Below are 26,818 nucleotides of genomic sequence, written 5' to 3'. Positions count from 1 at the left end.
TTAAGGTGTTAAAAACTCCCCACTGTCACCCCCGGCAACCACCAACCACTCCCAACTGTCACTTCTTCTCCTTTAAGAAATATATAGGTCAGTGTATAACTCTGCCCAGCAGGTGGCGCTGCAGCTTGTTTTTTTTTTTTTCACACACACCACTAGGCATTTATATAGTAGATATACATACATACACCCCCCTCCACACCAGAGATACTAATATATGGAAGTACAGCAGTCACACAGGGAATTCTAGCATTGCAAGAGTACTTGCACTGTCTTCTCTTTACAGAGTAGTTCATAGACTATTTACAGACAGGATAACTATACACACTCAGTTTTTCTTGGTTCCTGGAACTGCACCCAGACAATCAGTCTGTGGTCTCCTAAAGTAAGGCTGTTTATCCTCAGTTATGTTGTACAATAAATTCTGAGAGCAAGAGGAGCACTTGTTTAAAGCTTTTGTTACATTGTTTGAGGCTTGCCTAGAAAGACACATTTGGAGGCAGAAGTACCGGTAGGCACATTCTTGTGTCTAATCTGTACCGCTGCAACTTCTGTACCCCCTTACCAGATGCCGCCATGTTAGCCCTCAAATCAATGATCTTCCCAGTAAAACCAGTTGGATTTGCGCACAAGTAGGTGCTTGACATAAAAAAAATGAGCATTATGCTCCACTTTCATTGTTTGTAAAGACCCTCCGTGCTGCGTTGCTTGTTGTGTTAGACGCTTTTTGTTATTTGTACTATAATATGTTGAGTGACAGTTGGTGGATATGTTGCAAAAATATTACCATTACATTTTACGTAATTTGGGGGGGGGGGAGGGCACGGACATCTGACAGCTCATTAAATGCTCTCACTGTAACCTTGTCCTTGAGAATAATATCCCTGATTGTAATAGATTTTGTATTTACAAGTGTGTACATTTTATTATCTTGTTAGATATATGGATTGTCTTCTGGGTGAAAATTGCTTTGGTAGAGTGATGGCAAAAGCCCAGCATCCGTATGTAGTAATGTACTCATCCATCACCATTTCCTACATCCCACTCATGTCTGAGACACCCATGGATCACATCCAGTACAAACCTCCCAACTCGCCCTGGCCCAAACCGACATCCACCTAAACCATGCCTATCTCGGTTGATGCCACATACATTGCTATGTCCTGCCCCTTTGGATTATGAAATCTAGGACTGTTTGTTAGGTACATGACATAATTGTACAAGAGCACTTGCAGAGAATTGAGAGGGTTAGTGGTAATATGCTTACTAGCTGTTCTCTTAAGAGGTAATCGTTTAATCTGAAAAATTCCCAAGATATTCCCATAGTTCAGTGGATACTGAGGTGTAATTATACGTTGTTGTTTTTCTTTAATACCATATTGTAACCTGAGTATGAAAATAGGACTCCAGTTGCAGAAACGTTACTCTAAGCAAACTTTTCAGACACGACAAACAGACTATTTGCTGGTAATGAAAAGGTTTAAACAGCCAAATGTTTATTTTTTTGTTGTAAAGCAAATTTTCTGAGTGACTCTAAAGTCAAATTCAGAGTTGTAGACTTTTGTGCGTTATTGAAAGGACCTAGCTTATTTTCCCAGAACCAGTTTGACAACGCATCTAAGAATCCACCATAATATTTTGGGGTTCGTCCACCTTTGGAGCTGTGGATAGGCCTCATGTTAGGATGGGAATACTCAATGTGTGGGACGAAACACATTTACATGGCGAATGATGGGTCAGTGTTAATTTAAACTTTAAAGGAATTATTTAATGTATAGGAGTAAAAAAGATTAAAAAAAAAAAAAACTTTACAAATTTAAGAATGTAATCTTTCATTTAAAGATCTATATTTAACTGAATTGCATTTCTTTATGGCCGTAATTTAGTGTCCCCATTCCCTAGAAGACCCACCCCCGGTACGTCCAAACACCCACTTAAGGGCAAAAGACCCTTCCATTTTGGCACAAGCTCCATCCCTTTTAAAGTCCATTAGGATGTATATATGGAGTAGTATTACACCCTGCCGAGAAAGACAAAATGCTAATGTTTTTCTGCAAATTTTTCTGTAAAAATAGCAATGAAAACAAAGGTTGCTTACTTTATTCTTGCTACAAAATATCTTAATTTTATGAAAGTTAGCAATTTCTATCAAAAACAAAAAAAAAAAGTTTCATAAGGTTTGAATGAGAAAAAAAATCTTCCAAAACGTATTATTTATAATATTCTACTGTATATTTAGTTGTTTACAGTTTAATGAACTTTCATATACATTAATAGATAATAAAATATCACTAGGAAATATTTTGTTCATTTGTGTGAAAACATTTCTAAAATCTATATTGGAAGGGTCATCTAAACTCTTAGGGCTAGATTTACTAAGCTGCGAGTTTGAAAAAGTGGGGATGTTGCCTATAGCAACCAATCAGATTCTAGCTGTCATTTTGTAGAAGGTACTAAATAAATGAAAGCTAAAATCTGATTGGTTGCTATAGGCAACATCCCCACTTTTTCAAACCCGCAGCTTAGTAAATCTAGCCCTTAGACTAATAACTTAGATTTTTTTTAAAAAAACTTTGCGCCAGGCACTGTTCAGTCATTCCCACATGGAACAGAGCACAAAAATAAATAAAAAAAAAAATCTTTATTATACTTAAAAAAAACATTCACATCAAGTAAACAGGTAAGAACAGTAAACTTGATTTATTGAAAAACAAAAAAAATCTAATACATTTTTTTTTTTTTTTACACAGGTTTAAAATATAAAATCCATTTGAGGGTATCTCAATTTAAAATAATAACATATTTCATGGAATTTGTTTGTTTTAAAAGGACAGTTTCTGACTTGACAACTAAGAAAGCTTCGATTGAAATAAAAACACAAATGAATTTAGACCAGGAAATAATTTTTCTGCAGATACAGGAAGGAAGTTTATTTCAATATAGCTGTTGCATGTGTTGTCTATTTTTTAAGGGGAAAATAATGGCGATGCTTTAACAAAAATGACAAACAGTTGTAATTGATTTAGTCAGAAACATTTTTTTTAACTTAATTAAAATAAAAATCACATGACCTAAACACGATCACATTGATGAGCTGAAATACATCTCAATGTCTTTTGATTTTTTAAAGAATTGAATGTGCAAACCAGTTTTGGTTCCTTGGTGAAAAATAATTTGCATGGCACTTGGAGAAAATGCTTATTTAATTTATACCTAGACTTAGGTCAGTATTAGCAGTAACATAATTAAGTTTTGTTTTGAAGCCTGCACCATGTTATTCTCTCGGTAAACTGCAAAATACTTAGTGTAAGATAATACTTTGTAAGAACAGTATCTTTATTAATGCAAGATTTTTATTTTTACTAATTTTTCGCTCTAACTACTGTATTAAATACATGAAATGTATTTAAATATATTAGAAATTGTATTTCTGTTCATTTAGTAAAGGTCTGTAAGTGGCTGTTGTGGTTATCTCTCTGTCATCTCAATGGAAAAAAAAAATCCCCAACACGTTTTGAGTGAGAAATTGGATTCTCAATATAATAATGAACACGAAATTAAATATGGTCGATCTGTAAAATGTTGTATTCATTTTGAGCCTGTTAAATATGCATGGGAAACCTATTCAAGCGAGAAACATGTTTTAACATATTCAGTTTGACTTTTGAATGTTCCATTTAGAGATATCAATTAATATAATAGCAACATAGAAACCCTCAGAAGGGGGAAATTATATGAGGCTTCAAATCTTTTAATATTAAAAAACTATTGATTGTATTCCCTTTACAAATGTACTCTCCCAATTAACATAAAACTGTGCGCCTTAGAAAGGTGTAGGTAGATAGATAAAAGTGGTTTGCTGGTGGTTAAGGAAATTATAATTACGAATATGATCCAGGCCAGGAGTTTGCAGGAGCAGAATCGCTGCTATAACTCAGCGTCTCCGAAGCAAAGTGCACACGGATCAAATCAGTGAGTTTATGATGTTCATGTTCGAACGTGCCCAAAACAAATTAAGTGTTCAGAATTGTTGAAGGTCAGAGCTGAAACCATTGGTATCAATAATTTTCATGTAATCCCAATTTTTTACATCTGTGGCCGGTGCTGTAAAATTCAGAGATGCTATAAACCTCACATACTAATTATAATGGTTGCTATAATTGGGCCAGGCACTTGTGCTCTTCTTACACAACTGAATAAGTGCAGTGTCACTAATGACACATTGTGCTCACTAATCTGGTTGGCCAGCATTTCAAGTATGTAATGGGGGAGTGTCTTACATTTATATCTGTAGAGAGTGTGTATATATATATATGTGTGTGTGTGTGTATGTATGTAGGTATGTGTGTATGTATGTATATATATATATATATATATATATATATATGTGTATATATATATATATATGTGTATGTATATATATATATATGTGTATATATATATATATATATATATATATATATATATATATATATATATATATATATATATATATATATATAATTTCTCCCATTGAAGTAACAAAAAAATGGAAAGTTATTTTCTGCATTTTGAAGATAGAGTATTATTTCATGGGACATTATTAGGTGTGAAATACAAGGCTCAAAACACAATGTCATTAGATCAATTTATTTTCATTTCCCTCGAAATACAGATTACACCATTAAGTTGTTTTGGCACCGTGCTTCTTTTATTAAGAACAGACCCACCCCATTCCCAAAATAAATACTAGTGTCAGGTAGCTTGCAAACCAAGCTTACGACTATAAACTGTAGAAAATCTTCTAGTGGTCATACAATCCGCTTCAATACGACGGACACAATGATGGAAATTTATTTTTCTGGGAATAATGCAATGCTACTTCTATAAAGAGGAAGATCATGCAGTTTTCAAAGGGCAACAAAAATAAAATATAAAATAAAATTGGAAGAAATCAGTACAAAAATGTTTAAATGGGTCACATTGGTTTAAAATAAAGCAATCCCTTAATTCATTTTCAGACATTTAATGATTGTATTGATCTGCCTTTATTATTGAGAACTCAACTTTAGTCAGTGACCGACTTATTCTCTGTAATACTTTTACAGATTTCTTCGTGTCCACTAATTATTCATAAAAAGAGGCAAATTCAAGCATATTGTGTCCCTTTTTTTTTTATTAGTTCAGTGAGGTTCACTGACGTCTCAGCCTCGTACAATACTGGTTATGTAAACGCTCTTCGGACTCATAAGAACCAGTTTGCACATTCGCCAACCTTCGGCACATGAGAAGAAATTCTTTTCAACACTTTTAAACAAACAACATAAGTTAGCACCACAATTAATCAGCATCTGAGTACAAATCCGGAATAATTATAAACACAGAAACAGAAATAGAAATTGAGAGAGGTTTTTTTTAAAAAAAAAAAATAAAAAAAAAAATTCTACATGGGAAGCTACCACAATACAGTTAATTTTTTTAGTTTTTTTTTTATTACGCCATATCTACAATGTTAATGAATACAAGAGAAGCATGCATTATAACTCTTCCAGCTAGCATTGTTTTGTGTGGGATATGTCTGACAGGAAGTAATGGCAGTTTGCCGCACTGTCAGTGAGTTCAAAACATAATAAAAATTAGCACCACAGGAAAACGGAATAATAGCACCTATTTCTGACAATATTTTCCCTACTACAGGCAATCTCCCACTCTGTGACAAGGCAACATGGAGGTAAAAATACTGTACAATAAGAACTCATTAGCCTGTCTCGGCCCTTGTCACACAATCACATTATTGCACATTCTCTTTGCTAATCATATCCGAAGCAGTTCGTCCAAGAAGTTTTAAGTTTGCTCTCAGATTAGATAGAAGTATTGGCGGCACAAGTCAGTTGTACACATTAATAAGCTCTACAGCAATATTGTAAAAGGCGTGCGCTGGAAACTAGTTTCAAAATGAACTTTTTATAAAAAAAGAAATAAAAAAATGCTTTTCATAATTGTGATAAAACCCCGTACTATACAAATCTGTGACCTAGCTCTCTTTGAGAAAACAAATTAAAATGTCCTGTTAAGTGGAATATAGAAAGTGGCATACTAGCTAGGGGTTTTTTTGTTGTGCATTTGTCAATCTGTGTGCTCTGGGGTCACTATTAAGTTATTCTACTATTTACTTTCCATAGTGTGTAAATCACTGGCAGCCAAATCCCCAGATAGTTTGCTGGTGTCTAATTTAACCTTGGACTCTAAATAGTCATAAAAAAGGGAGTAAAGAATCAGGACCGTACCACATGTTGGAGAACTGAAATCTGTGGTTATAAAAATGTACATATTGCCACAGATTAGCCAGTATTTACCTGTATAACCCCGATTTATAATCGGGTAACATGCAAGATTTAAAGCTAGGGTAAAGCAACTTTTTTTCTTTTTCCTTAAAAACAGAATAATAATATACAATACAAATAATTACATACAAAAATATAAGCACCTTTAATACAAAGGGACATGGCGGGGACAATTCGCACAGTGATGTGTGCATTCATTAGGAAGACTGAGTGAAAAAGAAAAGTCCTTTCTGGTCCGAATTTGTGTCAGGCTGGATTATTATGTTCAAACATCTCCGTCACAAGCGATATTCTGCTCGTGTATATAAGCATCTTAGAGAGCGAGAGCAGATAATTCATTGTAAGTGGGAGTCATGTGCTTCTAGTAATGTCACGTGATGCTGTTTAGGTCATGTGATCCCAAGGCTTTGGGCACCAAGTGGTTTTTTCTCTTTCCCTAATATATTGGTGATCCAGGCGCATAACCTCAGGAAAATCGGGGTTCAACCCTTCACCGTCCCAGTTTGAGAACGTGCATGTGAAAGAAAATAATAAACTATGCTGAGGTTTCAAGGTTGCTCATTTGGAAAGTTGGCGTTCTGGTATGCGATTGGCCTCTTTTCTCAAAAGTGTATTTATGTATAATTATTTATCTTTTTTTTTGCTTTTTGTTTTTTCTGGAGTGTCTTTTTAGCCTAGGAAACACACTGGTCCCACTTCAAAGCCGAATTTTTGTGTTGGGTCTCCAAAGTCATTGAACATAAGGTCCACTATAGGAGCTTGTTCCACTTTGGGGGTGTTAAGCTCCAGGATAGTCTTTTGCGATCCTTTCTTTGACTGGAGAGAGAGAGAGAAAGAGAGTCAGAAATTCATTGCGATTGGTTATCAGACGAGTGACTGGCACTCACAGATTTAGGAGAACTCCATAAAAAAGATTTTATGATGACAATCTTCTCATCCGATAAATTTGAAGATTACTGCGCTAAAGTTTAGAGCCCTCTAATCACCTTCTATGACTTTTCCCTCTCATCCCCCCCTTCCTTGTTGTTGTTTTGTTAAGTTTGCATTCTACAAACCTGTTTACCCAACAAAGAGTATAAGCTCATCTGACTTATCCCTCTCTACTTGTGACCATGAGAACTTTATACCGCTAGGTCTTTAAACACGCTTAAGACTCCTGTTGTAACACTGGTTATATGGTGTAATTCATGTTACATTGTATCCCTTATACCTTTGTTCTTCCTTGTGCCAAACATGTTATCTCTCCCCTGTTTCTTTTTACTCATTACAAAGATATTGTGATATCATGTTTATATACTTCTATATTACATCTAGATATAACTATACACAGGGTAAATTAGGTTGGCTAAATTATAAAATTAAAAAAGGTTGCAAAAGAAGGCAAGACAAACCTTAAAAAATTTTAAGTATATAAATGACAAAAGGACTAAAAAAGACCCCTAATAAGTGAAATTGGTGGATTGATTAATGATACTAAGGAAAAAGCAGAGGTATTAAACACTTTGGGGCGTATTCAATTGTTAGTGTTAACGCTAACAAACGAGCGCTCAAAGAATATTACCGTTAATACGGTAAGTACTCACGGAATTTCAGCATGTTTTCGTGCGCAATATTACCGTATAAACGGTAATATTTTTTGAGCGCTCGTTTTTCAGCGTTAACGCTCACAATTAAATACGCCCCTTTCTGTTTTTCAGTATTTACTAGAGAGGAACAATTGGTCGGAATAATACATAAAAATGGAAATGTAACCGTATCATTAATTAATACTTTGCTGACAAAGGAAGAAGTCCAAAGGCGACTGAATAAAATTAAGATAAATAGGTCCAGATGGCATACACCCAAGGGTACTTATGGAGCTAAACCCAGAAATAGCTAGAACGCTATTCTTAATTTTAATATATTCAATTTCTTCAGACTCAGTAACAAGGGATTGGCGAATAGCAGATGTGGTGCCGTTGTTTAAAAAGGGAATGAGATTACAACCAGGGAATTATTGACCAATAAGCCTGACATCAATAATGGGGAAACTACTGGAAGCTATATTAAGGGATAGTATTCAGGATTACTTTGTGAGATTATTAGTGGGAATATTTATGAGGGGTCGGTCATGTCAAACTAATCTAATTAGTTTCTACGAGGAAGTTAGTGGGAACTTAGACCATGGTAGTACAGTAGATGTGGTCTACTTAAATTTTGCAAAGGCCTTTGATACAGTGCCACACAAGAGGTTGGCTTACAAAATAAGATAACTTGGTCTAGGAAACAACATTTATACTTGGGTTAAAAACTAGTTGGAGAATAGGGAACAGAGAGTTGTGATTGATGGAACATTTTCTAATTGGTCAAAATTTTTAAGTGGAGTACCTCAAGGTTCTGTGCTGGGGTCACTCTTTCTTAATATATTTATTAATGACCTTGGTGATGGCTTGGTGAGCAAAGTTTCCATTATTGCAGATGACGGTAAACTTTGTAAGGTAATGAAATCAGAGCAAGATATAGTTTCTCTACAGAAGGACTTGAATAAACTTGAGAATTGGGCGGCCAAATGGAAGATTAAGTTTAACATAGATAAATGTAAGGTTATATATTTAGGGATCAAAAACAGGCAGGTAATCTATAAATTAAAGGGTATAAATTTAGGGGCATCTATAATGGAAAAGGATTTGGGAGTACTCGTAGACAGTAGACTTAACAATAGTGCTCAATGTCAAGCAGCAGCTGCAAGAGCCAATAAAGTATTGGCATGCATAAAAAGGGCCATAGAGGCAAGGGAAGAGGGTATTATTTTGCCACTATATAAACCGTTGGTAAGACCTCATCTTGAATACATAGTTCAGTTTTGGGCACCACTTTATAAAAAAGACATTTTGAAACTAGAAAGGGTTCAGAGACGGACGACAAAATTGATAAAGGGTAAGTCATTAAGTTATGAGAAAAGGTTAGCCAGTTTAGGCATGTTTATTTTAGGAAAGAGACGTCTAACAGGGGATATGTAAATACATTAAGGGTCATGACCCCCTAAGTTAGAGGAGAGGAAGTTTTACAACCAGCAATGGAAGGGGTTCTTTACAGTAAGGGCAGTCAAGATATGGAATTCACTGCCAGGGAAGGTTGTGATGGCAGATTCAATTGATATGTTTAAGAAAGGGTTAGATATATTTTTAGCGGAAAAGTGTATCCAGGGGTACGACCATTAATTAAAATGAAGGAAAGTAGTGGATTCAGGGAGAAATAGGACTGAAATATTAGGTCAGGAGGGATTTTTCAGATTAAAACAGATTGGTGGTTGCTTCGTCTGGATCAATTTCATCTATAAGAGAGGGATCGCAGAAGATCCATATAGGTTGAACTTGATGGACTGGTGTCTTTTCTCAACCTCATCAACTATGTAACTCTGTTATGTTACATGTCTATATACTTCTGTATTACTTCTATATATTACACTATACATAGGTTAGAGGTCTGTATACTGACATTATATAATTACTGACATAATGTCACACTCCTCTTTGCTACAATAACCTCTTCATATTTTTAAAAAGAAGCCATTTCACTTCACAGAAATAAATGTAACGCGACCACTGGAAACGGCCAGAAACATGTAGGACATTTTGGAGAGTTATTAAGGAGAGGAAGGCAAAAAAATAGCAAATTTTCTCCTGGACAAACCATGTTACAATTCAAGGGGTGTAAATTAGTTTATTATTTTGCATGTAAGGAAAACCGTCTGCTCATTGTCTATGGGGAAGGTGCGCACAGTGACTGCCCGCAACGGTGTGAGGGTGAGTGGAGCCGACAGGCTGCTTACCCCTGCACGGGGACCCATAGTGAAGGAAGGTGTGTGTGTGTGTGCAGGGCCACCTTAACTACTTTATGGGCCCCCGGGCAATGCAGTGTACCGGGCCCCTAAAAAATAAATAAAAAATAAATATAAATTATATATATATATATATATATACATACATAAATAGTGTGTGTGTGTGTGTGTGTAAAAAAAATATATAAGTATGTAAAAAAAAAAAGGTGATTATATTATATAATCACTTTTTTTTTTTACATATATATACACATATATATATATATATATATACATATATGGGCCCCCTTAACTTACCTTAAGTCCGATCCTCTTCTTTTTTCCGCGCCGCTGAGTCTCTTCTGCCCTCTTCCGTGCTGTGGCTGCAGTGGCGTGACATCACGCCCAGCATTCACTGCGAGCACAGCACGGAAGAGGGGACCAGGGAGGGAGCCGGATCACCACTGATGTGACCGCAAGGTAAGTATTTTAGGATAGGATTTGGACGGGCCCCCCTTGCCTGCAGGGCCCCCGGGCACCTGCCCATCGTGCCCAATGGAAGAGACGGCCCTGTGTGTGTGTGTGTGTTTTGAACAAGTTTTATAAATACTACTAAACACCAATGTACCACAGTGTCCCCCAATGGTAGGAAAGAGAAATACTCTCTGCTTTTTCATGTAGCACACATACTTGATAGCTCTATTTTTACACTAAAATTTAAATCTGATCTAGGACATGCCCTATACCCCAACTCTAAATTTTGCTTTGTTATCCTTAATGACTCCGGCCCATAGACTCCACACAGATAGTGTCCGGGTTAGAACCCAGCTGCGGGAGGCAGTGATGCTATCACTGTCCACCCACTTCTTACCAGAGTCGGTCAGGTGATTGTCTGCACATTTCCTAACAGTGGGGCTATAAAAAGTAGTCCCTGCCTTTGGCATTTCTCTGTTTTATTTTTCATGAAGTGTTCACATTTCCTGACTTTTTACCATTAATCAACAGAAAATTTTCTGTAACATAAAAAAAATAAATAAAAAAAAAAAATATATATATATATATATATATATATATATATATATATATATATATATATAATGCAAATATTTTCTTAATTCCAAATAAGTAACAAAAACTAATTGATTATTTACGTATTCATTCCCTTGGTTTAATACTTAGTAAAATTTGCTTTAGCAGCAATTACAGCTGGGGGTCTATCGTGGTGTCTATTAGCATCGGATGCTGCATTTCTCTCCCGTTCTTTCCAATATTTCCTGAGCTCCATTGGGATGGGGACTGGTGGTGATAAGCAATTTTCACATAATTCCACCGGTTCTCAATGAGATTGAGGTCTGGTCTGGGCGGTTTAAGGACCAGGATTTATTTTGTATTTAAGCCACTTTAATGTGACTTTTACTGTATATTTCAGGTCATTGTCCTGCAGGAACATAGCTCTTCTCCCACATCTGTGGTTTCTCTATAGCCTATAAATTGTAAGCTTGCGAGCAGGGTTCTCTTACCTCTCTGTCTGTATGTAGTAAAACGCTACGGAATTTGCTGGCGCTATATCATCATCATCATTTATTTATATAGCGCCAACATATTCCGTAGCGCTTTACAATTGGGGACAAAAATAGTAAACTAATAAACAGACAAAGAGGTGAGAAGGCCCTGCTCGCAAGCTTACAATCTATTGGACAATGGGAGTTTGCAAATGTAGACTTAACCTCATGTGTCAGTCGGCCCAGCCAGACTGCAAAGGTAAAAGTGACTCATAAGCTAAATGATCCTGTCACACAACAATGGTGATCAAGGGGTAGTTGTATAACAGGTGGTAATGGGGTAATGTAGTAAGGTTAAGAGGGTGGTTGAGGAATATTATAAGCTTGTCTGAAGAGGTGGGTTTTCAGAGAAAGTTTGTAGACTAGAGGAGAGTCTTATTGTGCGAGGGAGAGAATTCCATAGAGTGGGTGCAGCCCGGAAAAAGTCCTGTAATCGGGAATGGGAGGATGTAATGAGGGTGGATGAGAGACGCAGATCTTGTGCAGAACAGAGTTGCCGAGTTGGGAGATATTTTGAGACAAGAGAGGAGATGTATGTTGGTGCAGCTTTGTTGATGGCCTTGTAGGTTATATATTGGATTCGGTAGAAGAAAGGCAGCCAGTGTAGAGACATGCAGAGTGATTCAACAGAGGAATAGCGATTTGCAAGGAAAATCAGTCTTGCCGCAGCGTGCAAAATAGATTGTAGGGGTTTGAGTCTGTTTTTGGGAAGGCCAGTAAGGAGAGAATTAGTCAATGCGGGAGATGATGAGTGCATGGATTAAGGTTTTTGCAGTGTTTTGTGTGAGATATGTGCGAATTCTGGAAATGTTTTTTAGATGTATGTAACATGATTTAGATATAGAGTCGATGTGGGGAACAAAGGATAGGTGTGAATCGAGGATTACACCTAGGCAGCGAGCTTGTGGGGTGGGATTTATGGTCATGTTATCAACAGGGATAATGTCAGGTATGCTCTTGTTGGTGGGTGAGAATATTATTAACTCTGTTTTAGAAAGATTAATTTAAGTTGACGAGAGGACATCCAAGACCAAATGGCAGAAAGACAGTCAGTTACACAGGACAACACAGATGTCGAGAGATCAGGAGAGGATAGATAAATTTGGGTATCATCCGCATAGAGATGATACTGAAATCCAAAGGAGCTTATTAGATTTCCAAGAGAAGCGGTATAGATAGAGAACAGCAGAGGACCTAGCACTGAGCCTTACGGTACTCCAACTGATAGGGGAAGCGGAGCAGAGGTGGCCCAGAGAAATTAACAGTGAAAGAGCGATTAGAGAGGTAGGATGAGAACCAGGATAGAACAGTGTCTTGAAGCCCTAGGGATTGCAGCGTTTGTATGAGAAGAGAGTGGTCAACAGTGTCAAATGCATCCGAGAGATCCAGGAGAATTAGGAGAGAGTAATGGCGTTTAGTTTTAGCAGTTATCAGATCATTGACAACCTTAGTCAACGCAGTCTCTGTGGAGTGTTGAGAACGAAAGCCAGACTGAAGAGGATCCAACAGGCTGTTTGCGGAAAGGAAGCGTGTGAGGCGAGTGTAGGCAAGTCTCTCTAGAAGCTTGGATGATGATATCTTACTCCAATCATTTTGTCCTCTATTTTGCCAAATTTTCCAGTCCTGAGCCAGAGAAGAACCCCTTCCCCCCCATAGAATTGTGCTTTGGCCACCATGCTTTACGGTAGGAATAGTGCTTGTGGAATGACGTGCAGTAATTAGGTCTGCGCCAAACATAACGCCTACCGCTGAGGCCAGAAGGTCAACTCTTGTCATCAGACCATAGATTTGTACTCTACTCTGTATTACACAGGAACACTCTAGGTGAGATTTCATGTGGGTTTTACTGTTGCCAACCTCCCATCTCTGCCATGTAAGACTGTACCTGGCAGAATTGGTGGCCTGCCTAATACAAATTCACAGTTGTTCCATATTATCTTCGTTTTTCTAGGATTGTCCTGAGCTCTGTTGCTTGTTGTTAAAAGTCTCTGAATTTCCCTATAACCTTCCACTGATTGGAGATTTTTCATAACCATTTCTCTAGTTTGAATGTTCTTTGATCTTCATGATGAAACTGTACTTGTTAACCAGCTATGGGACCTCTCAGTGACGGATGTATTTATTTGGAAATCAATTGAAACAATAACTGTAGGCAGGGGAATTGAGTCACTTCATTATGTGACCTCTGAAGACAGCTGATTATACAAGGGTTTATTTTGGTGTATATTGTTTGTTTCTTAGTTGTAGTCAACCGTAAAAAAGCTTTAGAGTTGTGGTATTTTTATTACAGAGTATTGTAGGTAAATCTGTCACAGGAATTCCCTAATTGATGCATTTTTATTCTACGCTGTAATGAAAATTAAATGTGATAATTTCAGAGATGTGAACTTTTTTTTTTTTTTCTTAGCCACTGTATTTTGGTGCGTTACATTGTATCTCCATGGTAGATATGTCGGCATGTTTATAGTTTATATACCAGCAGAAAGATTCTGGTCCTGGTCATGGGAAAAATTGTGATTTACCTCCAAAAAGATTTAGGGGTATATTTACTAAACTGCGGGTTTGAAAAAGTTGAGATGCTGCCTATGGCAACCAATTCCAGGTGTCATTTTGTAGAATGCACTAAATAAATTATAACTAGAATCTGATTGGTTGCTATAGGCAACATCTCCACCCGCAGTTTAGTAAATATACCCCTTAGACATCAAATATATTTTACTGTAAGTAAATTGTGGGATTTCCAGCCATTTCACTTAAAATAAAAATCTATATTAAACAAATAATACAGACTGTACCAGACTTCTCCACACAGCTCCAGAATCATTTCCTATTGATAGATTTTTGCTACTTCTGTCAAAACTAATAACATTCCACTCATGTTTCTTACTGCAGTCTGGCAGGCTGAAATCCTAATACTGATCAATAGTTTGCTGTATTCCCACCAGCCAGGCTGAATAGAGATACAGACATTTCAGAAGAATTAACTCTCTGTCAGTAGAAGACGGAGCAATTTCATTGACGACGCCTGCCATGGCTTTAATAACCTGAGATGAAGTGCATTTAGGACCAATCACAGTGAACTCCTGTCACGGTTTTAAGTTATGCTTCAACTGGAGTCTATAGAAACTGAAAGGGAGACATCACTAGTTAAGTCACTTACTGCACATCCATCCATGATAGCATGAATGTAAGGGTTGTTGTCATAAGACATTTCTTCATCGTTAGACCCCAGGAAGCGGATGGCTTTGTCATAGCTGTCGGTGGTGCTATCGTGCCAGGCAACGGACTGGTAGCAGTTGTAAGTTACGTTCTGTTTGGCAGAAGCACTTAGAAGCCTCAAAAATGTCATCTGTACCACGCCGATGGGGTTTCCGTCTGCATCCACGTAGGACAGCTGAAAGAGATCAAACACAGCTACAGGGTGAACAGGGGCGGTCCGGGTACTACACAAGCCTTGTATCCTCGGTTTATTGTACAAAACACTCTATAGGTTTATTTAGTGTCCGTTCCAAAGTATTCCAACTTTATCATGTCATCACTTCTCTTTCACCCACTGCACGGGAGTGCCAGTGCAATCGGAAAACTGCCTATTGTAGAGATTAGCTCCAGTTAGAACTAAATTATAATGAAACTCAAAAAAATAAACAGTTTTGAGTAGTCTTCAATGGGATAAAATAAAAACAAAATATTATTACTTACCTTCAACTCACCACTCTCAGTAATGGCCGGGGTCCTCGATGTGTATAGCGGTCCATAAACTACACGCTCCACTTTTCCCTGCCCTAGCCCCTTCCTCCCCAGAAGCTCCTAGGGCCGGGGACATTGTCAGCCGTCTGGCTTCTTACAAACAGGCCAAGCAGGACGGGGAGAGTAGAGTGTGGTGTTTATAGCTCTTATTATACCCATGGACCCAGGTGAATCTAGTTTATGAGAAATAGAAGGTAAGTAAGCAGATCTTATTTATTTTATTTAATTGAATTCCACCCAAAGCTTTTCTTCAGTGCAGTTAGCCTTTATATCCTTTAATCAAGAGATAGCTTAATTTCTGACTGTGGGGTAAATTTTACCTTATGGGCAGCAGGTTTATAAAACATACCGATCGATAGCGATAATAGAGCAATTCCTAGTGTACTATTATGGTATATAATATGATATAAACTACTGTTTTGCACAGTCATAAGTCAGATATTCTCTGGGAGAGATTTCTGTGATTTAAATATTAAAATGTGTGTGATACAATTGTCACGTACTATTTTTGTAGTTAAAAAAACAAAACAAAAAAAAAAACAACAAAAACATTAAAATAATACAATACATGTAAAAGGAAATTATATAAAATACAAACCAGACTGGAACCATTCTGCCGCCTTAGAGATAAACATGACTGAACAGGAGAGCAGGCATGCATCAGAGACAGCTACCAACACATGTCCAACAGACCGACTGCGGCACGCGGCCCACAGACTGACTGCAGCACGCGGCCCACAGACCGACTGCAGCACGCGGCCCACAGACTGATTGCAGCACGCGGCCCACAGACTGATTGCAATCAGATCTGGAGATATTCTGTCCGATGTGCATTTCTTATTTTGCTTTGCTTTGATCATTTAATATACTGTTGTTGTCTAAAATGAGCAACACAGGCTCCGGGTAATTGGATGACCTGCGACAGAGGCGATGCCTACTATCAATGAACGTCTGGTGTATATAGCCCAGGGCAAGTTTAGGAGCACTGGACGTAGAATTTATGTGTTGGTAGCTGTTTCTTTAAAACACGTTCCACAATACCTGGAGTTAATTGAACTTCTGTATCCTAAGCGGAAAGCACTTGGGGATTCAGGATAAAGTAGTCTTATAAGAAAATTGCTGGATAGTTCAGAAAACGACATGAAAAAAAAAAATAGCTGGCTTGACAGATGCTGTGAAGTTAAGACAAGGAGAGCCACTAATGCCAGCAAGAGGTGGGAGGTAGCTAGCAAGTTTTGTACTTCAAAGCAGTCACCCTAAGCTGAACTGAGTACCTATGATACTGAAAGCAGAAGAGAGAGCAGAGGCGCTGTGTGTTCATTATTTCTCCATGACTACGTAACTAGCCTAATCACTTACTTTTAAACAGCAGGAGCCAATTTATTTTACAGCCAACTGTGTGCTGGAAAAAAATAAGCAAATACGTCCACCCGCTGAAAGCAGTTATGTAATATTGTAGGTCAAAGGAATATTTGGGTGGGCTCATTAACAACAATAATACTTAGATAACTACTTTGTAAGGTGGGCTTTGGAGATGCCAAAATGGGACTGAACATTAAGGCCATCAGCCCTTGTCTAGTCCAGCTTAACTCAGGGCGCATCGTCCTGGTACAGCTGGGATGTGATGGGGTGCAGTACAGAAGGGGAAAGCTAGTTTATTGCTCCATTATATTTTGTCATGAAGAGATCATAGGTACCCAAAGAGGAGATAAGATGAAGTTCTGTGTCATGTATCTAAAGGAAAACATAACAGGAACAGCCTGAAAGCCAAAATCCGGCACCAAACAAACCCAGAGGAAACAAAGTGTCTTTTAAGGTGGACCTTCGGTTCAAGGTAGAACCCTAAATAGTGATTGTTCCTTCAGTCTTATAATACTACATTATACAGATGGAACCCAAGTCACTGACTTCTTCCTGAGAATCTCATATGTCCAACAATGTTATTAATGGATACAATATGACTCAGTAGGTGATTAAATCTCATGTTATTATATAGAATTTAAAATAGATTCTTTTGTGGGTATTTTCAGGTCAAGGTGTCCTCAAGTATGATCTGAACTTTGTGCGATCTAACACTGAACCAAGGGTATGGGAATAAAATCTTCTTATTGCTTCATATTAAAAGCCAAGATGGCGACCAGTTTCCACAAGTTCCCTGTTGGTAACAGCCGCCTTCAGGTTGGGACATTGGTCTTTTTGGTTTCATCAATTTTCTGCCTATAACTTGGTTCAGTGCTACCTTTCCATCAGATCTGTAGGAGGTATTGGTAGAGTCCTGATAGTCATACCTACCTTTGTAGGGCCACTTAAAGCTCTAAGCCCTCACAATTACCCCACGCTGGTGGTGCCTCACCTGATCTCGAACATCTTCTAATACTTACTGGTAACCACTAGGACAGATGTGTGTGGACAGATCGTAATACAAGTTCTCACTTTACAGGAAGGATTGAGGCTTTTCATTTAATTGAGGCTGTTGTAAAATCAGCTTGTGTTGGCCTTTTTTCTACTTAAAGGGTTTTAAAGCAAATTGTCTCATGACAAAGCGACCATAGACCATCTCAGAACACGACTTGGGAAACATCTGTATGTAGATCTCCATATAAGAAGCTGTTTAGTGGCTGTTTCACGACAGGGGTTCTAAGACCAGATAGATCAAGGTTTTATTTCATTAACATACAGTATCTATACACCATTACACCTTAAAGGATTAGCTGCATGTTAATTAAATAAAACCAATTAATGCTCGCTCTAGACATCTATCAACTTTCTGGTTTTTTAAAATATTGTTGTAGGAGTCTTTTTTGCAGTCACTAATTTTCAGGTTTGTGGTAAGGTGACTGACAGCCAATAATATAATTCAATATTTAAAAAATTGCAAGATAACCAACCTTCGTTTCCAGTTCCACCTTAAATTCATTCTCCTTGTCATCCGGAGACACCATTTCCCCTGCACCCCCGGATTAGTAACATGCAGAGTGGTTTGGCCATAACCGAAGCCGGCTCCGTGCTCTGGTTGAGACTTAAGGCCAGGGTTAGAACTTACCATGGAACCTCGCTTGTAATGGCTATACCACGTACCAGGCAGCTCTTTGGGCCAACGAGCGATTTTATTCTGTAAAATACGACATGGGTTACAGAAACGGAATACAAAGGCTGAATCTTACCAGTTTACCACGCTTGAATTCACTGAACCAGGAGCCTGGAGTCTCTTTGGGCCAGTTGGTAAGTTTAGCCTGAATTGGGGAAGGGAAAGGATGGTAAGAAAACCAAAGGTTATACGCCAAGGATTGTGACCAAGACCCCCAAACCCGATACCCCATCTCCGGCTCCTGCGTAACACTACAAAGATATGTAGAGACTTCCTTCCCGTTGTCTAATCTGCAGAGATTGACACTCTAATTTGAGAGTAGAAACACGCGCCACCTATCTCCTGCACATCTTGGCTGAGGTTTCTTTAAGTCTGCCAGCGCTATATAATCTTAAACCTTCACTATATCCATTAAATAAAGTTCTATTGGCAGTTAAACACATTTTTATGACTGTGGGTAGAGGTGTCTGCCATGGGCATAAATATTGAAACATTTCTCCACTGGGCATTAAAAGATAAAACACAAGGCATTGTCTTTAAGCCTAAATTCAACAATTAGAATGATTCCAATGCTTAGAAGCAGACTTAAAAGGAAAACCTAATTCTGCAGTAATTCCTCCATCTGAAAATAGCAGGTTATTACATTCTGCCTGTCAATAGAACGCCTCCAGCAGATCAGGGTCAGGGAATAGTCACAGCAACACCGTTCTCAACAATCAGTTCCACAAGTTTATTGACGAGAGATTAGAGTAAAATCGAAATAGTACTCCTCTCTCCCTGGTGGGGCGACAATGGGCTAATTGACCACGTGGGCAGAAAGTGTAACTGTCGCTTACAATTGGCGGATTCGGACAGTTTTGGTACAATTTTTTTTAGCATACTTTTTTTTTTTTTAGGAACCGGTGGCATGATTGAGGCATGAGGCACCAAATACCTCATGTTTCTGTAATGTCACAAGTTCATATATATATATATATGACTATGGTTGCAGCTGTGCTTTATTATGATGTTTAATGCAATGTTCCGGCAATCCTATGCGGAGAGTGTACATACATTGTAGCTGGGCTACTGATACTGTATCTCCTCGTAATCAGCCTGTGAGCGTAACGTGTGACAGAAACATCTCCATCTCTGTTTGCAGAGAAACGGTGATAAAAATGGAGAGACAATAAAATATTTCTAGCGATTAAGACGCCAGAGAAACGTTGACTAATGGATCTGACAACCAGATGCAGATTGTGTTGTGTGGAGAGAACTTAGAGAACGGCAGTCACAGTGTTAACAAACCTTGTGTGAGATCTTCCCTGGTTGATGTGTAGAGTGAAAGTAACCACTAAGTGTGTTAATGTGAACTTGCAATGCTTCTATAAGTGCGCAATTGTTTCAAGGCGCACACCTACTGCTTAGACTGCTCCGTTCAGCCTACTTTATGTCTCAGATTACTGATGACAATGAGGAACTCTTTGTTACATGTGGCAATTTGATGTTTTTATTAAATAATCTTGGTGGTGAGGGGGGTTTGGGGATGCTGTGTGCCTCCCGAAACACAACTCCTTAAAATGCGCTTTCTCCACCCCCTTATCTTATTCTAATAACTTTAACTCCCTACAGAATGTATTGGCACCTTGTCCATACTCAAGGTATGCCCTAATACTTCCAACTCCTCCCATTGGACGGTGCAAAACCTGCTCCCCTGAAGGTGCCACTGTCTTGATCAACAAATCTATACACTTTCTCGTTAAGACAAGTGTAATTGTGCAAAAGTAGGCGCTTGTGATGAATGAGTATTTGTGCAGCAGATTTGGGAACGAGTCTTTGTGAATTGTTTACTTATTGCCACATCTTTAGCTCTACATACATTTCAGGGGACTATAAAATGTGTTTAAATTACTTTTACAGAGCAAATAAATTCATCAATAAAGAAACATTAGTGCAACAACAATAGATTGAAACGTAGGGTGTCATATTCTATGCAAACGTATGTGGCTGGCAGATTGCCCCAAGTCTGACCATATGGCCTTTTTCGTGTGGCTCATGTTATTGATAAGTGGATCCATTAAGGGGTGAGTAATATTAACACATAGTTTGACTGTCCTACAGCTCTATTGCTTTCATCAGGCTGAGGCAGTCAATACCTCCGGCGTGCAATGTCTAAGGAGAGGCAGCAATTAATTAAGTGATCTTAAAAAAAATCTGGAAGCAAAGTGTTATTTCACTCGCCAAGCCTCTCTGGTGCCAGACGTTTCAATTGATTGTAATGCCAAATTCAAAGAGACTCTACACCACTTACTCCTTCAGACTTCTTGTCGGGGTATATACAAGACTCTCCTCCCGCGGTGAAATTGCAGTAGACCTTAAAGGAGTCTCGAGAGCAGCCTTGGTTAGGATCAATCCAATATTCACCTAGATTTGATAAGAAGAAGAGAATGAAGCAGAGAGGTTTTCGGCGGCTGGAGTTTGGCATCTGGGCAGAGTGTGATTAACTACCATTATTTTCTATTTATTGTATAAAAACCTGATTATGATTATCTCAATTATCTCTCTTTGTCTTCACACTCAACCTCTCTGCTGGCAAAAGCAAGCTTGTGTTGAGCCTCTGAATTTATCATCTATAATTTGCACAATAATAGGCAGTTGCAGAACATTTGTATGGATTTCTGTTTGAAAGGTTAAAAGATGAATGTGGCAGAATGAATAGAATTAATAGACGGGATAATGTACCCACTGATGTAAATGATCTGACTATTAGAAGTCACAGAGTAATTCCCTGACCAAAGAAAGGTACGTGGGCCTCATAAACCGAGCATACGTATCTTGTTTAGAGACTTCTAAATCCTTACTATGTATAATAGAGTATGTTATTGTGGAATTATGATATCACTAGGTCCTGTGTATATAGATAATGCATATTAATATCACTTGTGTATTATAAAACCCAATAAAATGATTTGTCATATCAGTGGTGTCTATCCGCAATGTTCTGACATGTTTAGCTGTAAAACATATACACAGTAATATATACCCGCCAGCTGTATACACATGAATTAAACATAAAACGGCACGTTATTTATGTATGCAGAGCTTAGTACAAACTTAGAATGCATTTTGTTATGTAAATCTGACCTACAAAATCCAGGGCACAGGAGCCGGTAATGTATCACGGCTGTTACATAGAAAGGACTTATACTGTAAAAATAATTGAAGATCAGAGGTTACACTGATGCTCTGGAAATGTCATTTTAATTGGTGCTTGATCCAGCACATGGTGTATAATACAGAGCTGACACCTTACAGTAACATTATCCAACACTAGGACAACGCCTATTGGTCAGAGCACCTTACTGTAATAATAATCAGGGTGGTGTCAGGAGCACAGAGTATATCAGGAGATGAGTGATGTGTTAGTGAGGACAGGGCTGCATGTGACAGGGTCAGTGACATGATGTGAGGAGGAGAATGGAGGCAGCAGGAAGTCACAGACTGAGAGTTATATAGTGGAAGGAGCAGGGTCCTCCAGCAGCACAGAGTATATCAGGAGAGTGATGTTAGTGAGTCACACGTGTATATAGATCCCAGTGTAAACAATAAGGTAATTCTGCCCTCTCCACCTTGTACCTGGGTGAATGTTGCCCCTCACAGTAACGAGCTCTTCTGGAATGTTTCTTCTTAATAACACTTTGCTGCTCATTTATGTCACAGAGCAATTAGTGGGGTCCGTTTGGGGCTGTCATACGCTGATCAATCTCTGATTAATTCTGATTATATGGTGTTTACAGCTTACATGCATACGGTCACTTATTTATTATATGGGAGTAGACAAGAAATGTTATGTGAGTGTGAACTCACCATCTGGGAAGTCCGTGTGGCATAGCTGTAAGTCCTTGCAAGTCCTGGCTGGGTTACCCTGAGTGCCCAAGGGGTGTTTCATCTGCTCAATTTCCAGTTTTAAGGAGTTAAGAGAACCGAAGATTTCCTCCATGCCGTCCGCATAGTCCATGTAATTATTATCGGCGTTTCCTTCATCAACCACTTGGCTAGCATCGATACTACGCTTCGTTCTTTTCGATGACTGGACAGGAAGTGGCTGGATGACTTCCCCTGGGGGACCCTACAACAGAAGCCGTAACACTAAGGACCCTTTCGCAACAGTCTTACATTTCATGGAGCATTTATGAGGATCCTACTTACCGGAGGACCAGGTGGGCCGGAAGTTCCAGTTTCACCCTTTGGACCAGTTGGACCCTGGAAAGAGAACACTATAGGTTTACATGGGACGGACAGGATGGATTAGGTGAAAATGAAGAAGATTGGACATTGAGGTCATCTGATAATAAGCAGGTGACAGAACAGAGAGGTAAGACCTCTACTTACCGATGACCCTTTAGCACCTTTTGGCCCAGAACCACCCTGAAATATAAATCACAACTGGTTTGTACAGATAAAGATACAACCATGAACCATGATACCACATGACAGCGGTGACACGGTTATACATGTACAATTTAATACGTACCGGTAATCCAGGAGGACCGGGAGGACCTACAGGCCCAGACGGGCCAAAGATACCCTGAAAGAGAGGAGTATAAGTGATAAGACCTCTGTGTCAGTATAGAACAGGGCGCACAGTCTGTGTACAGCAGATTCTGTTACTGCACTAATATAGTTACTTCCAATATAAATAGTTCCTGAGAGTTTATCTGCTGTTATAAACCATTCATTCCTAAGTGTGTTTTGTCATTTATTCGCTACTAATGTGTATGCGCATAGATAAGGGCTTGTATTATGTTGCCCGGAGTAATGATGGGAACCACAGCCCTGAATCCTCTGCTCCATCTCATGCTGCCAAATGATTGTTTGAGTTGGAATAAGCAGCTCTGTTATCGTCTAGTCCCAGCGTCGCTCTCTGTGGACTGTTACTAGTATTGTGAGGTGACTGTGGAGCTGTGAACGAGGTGGGAACAATGGAAATAACTTACCTGTTCTCCTTTAGATCCTTGAGAACCTTGAGAGCCTGGAAGGCCGCGATCTCCCTTTTCACCTTGCTCTCCAGGAGGTCCAATGAGACCAATCAATCCGGGATGACCCTAATGACAAGAAGAGCGTAGTATTAAGGTTGGCTCGCTTGTATGGTCTTTAGTTTCCAAAAGTTACCCACAGTATAGACTGGATGCTTAAAAAAAATGCAATAGATTACCCTTATGTAGGGGTTACCATAAGAGCTTACAATCTACTCTCCAGCTTTAAAGAGAAACGATTGCTGGGATATAAATGAGGTCTGCAGTCACTTAGTGGTTAAGAGCACTGACTATATAAATCTTATATTCAATTCCTGCGTAAAATCTAAGTTCTTATTTTATACCTCTGAGGAAAAAGCCTCATTGCAAAATATCCTATTTAGGGCAGTGTGGGGTGATTTAAACGTTCACTGTTACTGTTAAACTAAAAAAGTCTTTACGTCATATGTAAATTTATATTTGTTAATAAATTTTCAATTACAAACCTCCAAGCAATATACGGACGGCTAATTGAGTTTGTTTGAGAAGCCACCTGTAGGGTTTTTTCTCATTATATTGTTACCTATAAACGGACGTGTTTTCCTCCTGGAAAAACTATACAAGACCGATGAAACTACTGGAATTGTTGGGCCGGGAGATGAATAAATATGAAGAGTCTTTATGAATTACATCTGATTAAATTACACTGATCATGGAGGACTACAAAAAAAATTATCTACGAGGGAAATTTTCTTGCTGGATAAGGCAACAGTAAGAGGGAAATATATTCAGAGAAAATTTCCCACTGGACAGTGATCTGAATATTGCTCGGATTAATCGGAGACAGAGATAGTGGTTATACAGGGGATTGATAGATGCGTCTAACAGCCACTGCACCACGAAGGATAAAGTGTGTTGTCAGGGAAGATGGATTGTTGGTAAATACATACGTTTCAGAAGTTTATGGTGTGGATAGATACTAATATATGCAATTTACACAGATGCCTCAGAGAGAAAAACATTATAAACATTATCAATGGAATGACAAAACTTAGAATTCTAAAATATCTTCTTACAAATTATAAACATGATATTCAGGGCTTATTCACACTCCGTTTGTCAATTATTTGTTATTTACACTGAAATTTTAAAATCAACTTTTAGGGAATTAAACGGTGCAATAAAAAGCCATCTGTATTTTAAAGGCTTGTAAACGTTATTAAGCAGCAAACTGTATACCTCTAACGATGCTGAAAGGAGCACTTACACGAAAGGAAATATCATTTGTTAATTACAGATGTAAATTAATAATATTTTAACAAACGTGATGGTAATTTGACCACACCTACTGTTAATGAGTACATTTTTAAACACACATTTCAGTTGGAAATATAACTGTTTATCAGTAACCGCTCAGAGAATTTCAGTCCGTGGGGGAGATCTAATTTTCCGCAAGGTCCCGTAAGACCCTCGACTGATGTGTCTTTGCGCAATATTTTGTGTGAGCAAAAATTTGCGATGTTTTCTGTACTGCAATACCCAATGCAGATAAACACATCGCATGAGGTTCATTGCGGCTAATTGAATCAGCCCATCTATTTCCTATATGGAAAACCTACAATGTACCGTATGCAGTGTCACACCAACATGGAGGAGACGCATAGACAAACTGCGGTGCAGTGGAGAGATATGTCTATATATGAGAGAATAGAGCTGCTGAAGGATTAACAAGGTTTATCATATAGAATTTATGAAACCTCGACTGTTATTCTATCTATTATATGTGGCAACCAGAAGTCTATGAGACGAGCACTGAAGGCCAGTAGTATGAAGAATAAGATTTTACCTTTTCACCCTTTGGACCTGAATCTCCCTTCAGTCCTGGTAGACCTGGCGGACCCTGTAAGAAGTTAAAAACGATAGTAAAGTTATTAAACAGCCATTAATGCTTCTGCCACAGTTATCTGAGGCCCCAATATAAGATCGGAGGCTCCAGAGAAACAACCTTTGGACATCTGCAGTGATGTAACATTAGAAACATTAATGAACTGGACCAGCACACTGACTCTGTAAGTCATCATGGAAAGAGTATATTTAGTGATATATTGGCATGTGAATGGCAGAGATGAATGGAATTTAGATCAGTTTGATGCCCAACCTCCCATATAACCATCTCATAAATATAAAAGATCAATATTTGTGAAGCCAGTGGGAAGTGACAGAGTGCACCTGAGGAGTCATCAAGGACAGGACTGTTTTTAGGATCTATTGGAATAATAAATAATTTCTGCTGGAACCAGCGAGTTCAATGGTCATTGCTGTTGTCGCCTTGGTTCCTAGTTTGGTGGTCTCCGCAGCCTTCTTCATGACAGCGGCTAATGTCACAACTTCTGCCAACATGGGGAACAAGTGTCCTGACTCTTTCAAGTCTCCAGCCTCTCCTCATTACACCTGTACCAAACCACCGGTAGCCACACAGAAATACCAGTTGCCAAATGGCTGCTTTAATTATTGGTGGCTGATGATGCTTCTGTCTAACAATAGCCCCACTACCAGCTACAATTGTTATTCCGCTCTCTTATGTACCATGTCTTCCCCGCACCTCTTAGATTGTAAGCTCATTGGGGCAAAGTCATCTTTACCTTATTTCATTTCATTGTACCTAATTTTAGCGCTGCACAATATGCTGGCATTCTATAGTTGGTTCTTACCATTGGTCCAGGTGGGCCATCAGGACCAGTTGAGCCTGGCAGACCTTGCTCTCCCTAAAATAAATGGAAATGATATCCTCAGGTATATGTTATATTTACATCATTAGTCAAACACTCATCCTTATAATGTTCATGATGTGACCTTCTTCCACAGAAATACTCACCACAGGTCCAGGAATTCCTCTTAGACCTTCAGGTCCAGGTTTTCCAGGAGATCCTTGAGGACCAACAGGACCTGTCTTTCCAGGAGGACCTTCTAAGCCTGATTCACCCTTTGTTCAAAATAAAAGGGATGGTTAAGGCATCCTATAGACTCATAATGACAAGTCACGAAAGGAACAAGACTAACCTTTCCACCCTTCTCTCCTTGTCGGCCTTCTGGACCTACTGGACCAGGGGGACCCTATGAAAGGAAATGAAACCATTAAGCAATACAACATGAGATAACAACAGTCTACAATATACAAAGCAATCTGGACCTTTGCGTTTCTTGATCAATTCATTATTGAAGCGTCCAAATTTGTTACTCACCCTCTTTCCTGGTGGACCAGATGGTCCAGGCTCTCCGGTAGGACCGGGTGATCCCTAAATAAGACC

At 38.6% G+C, this 26,818-nt stretch overlaps 1 protein-coding gene across 3 annotated transcripts in view; it reads right to left on the bottom strand.

Moving 5' to 3' along the window:
- Positions 1 to 5,402: 5,402 nt before the first annotated feature.
- COL5A1 (collagen type V alpha 1 chain) overlaps positions 5,403 to 26,818 on the bottom strand; it is a 270,218-nt gene continuing 248,802 nt past the window's right edge. For 2 of the 3 annotated variants that reach the window (XM_075185732.1, XM_075185735.1), the window contains 14 exons: positions 26,753 to 26,806; positions 26,571 to 26,624; positions 26,386 to 26,493; positions 26,222 to 26,275; positions 25,357 to 25,410; positions 23,493 to 23,600; positions 23,030 to 23,083; positions 22,888 to 22,923; positions 22,705 to 22,758; positions 22,363 to 22,624; positions 20,807 to 20,919; positions 18,593 to 18,661; positions 14,842 to 15,075; positions 5,403 to 7,136 (listed from right to left, as the gene is read on the bottom strand). In XM_075185732.1, the coding sequence (XP_075041833.1) occupies positions 6,990 to 7,136; positions 14,842 to 15,075; positions 18,593 to 18,661; positions 20,807 to 20,919; positions 22,363 to 22,624; positions 22,705 to 22,758; positions 22,888 to 22,923; positions 23,030 to 23,083; positions 23,493 to 23,600; positions 25,357 to 25,410; positions 26,222 to 26,275; positions 26,386 to 26,493; positions 26,571 to 26,624; positions 26,753 to 26,806 (1,401 nt within the window). In that variant the 3' untranslated portion in view covers positions 5,403 to 6,989. Of the gene's footprint in view, positions 7,137 to 14,841; positions 15,076 to 18,471; positions 18,541 to 18,592; positions 18,662 to 20,806; positions 20,920 to 22,362; positions 22,625 to 22,704; positions 22,759 to 22,887; positions 22,924 to 23,029; positions 23,084 to 23,492; positions 23,601 to 25,356; positions 25,411 to 26,221; positions 26,276 to 26,385; positions 26,494 to 26,570; positions 26,625 to 26,752; positions 26,807 to 26,818 lie in introns of all 3 variants that reach the window. The other variant, XM_075185733.1, reaches the window with a different exon arrangement.

This window comes from Mixophyes fleayi, chromosome 9 (assembly GCF_038048845.1).
Source record: "Mixophyes fleayi isolate aMixFle1 chromosome 9, aMixFle1.hap1, whole genome shotgun sequence".
NCBI lineage: Eukaryota > Metazoa > Chordata > Amphibia > Anura > Limnodynastidae > Mixophyes > Mixophyes fleayi.
The sequence above is the reverse complement of the archived record's forward strand: the minus strand, read 5'-3'. Positions and strand labels throughout refer to the sequence as shown.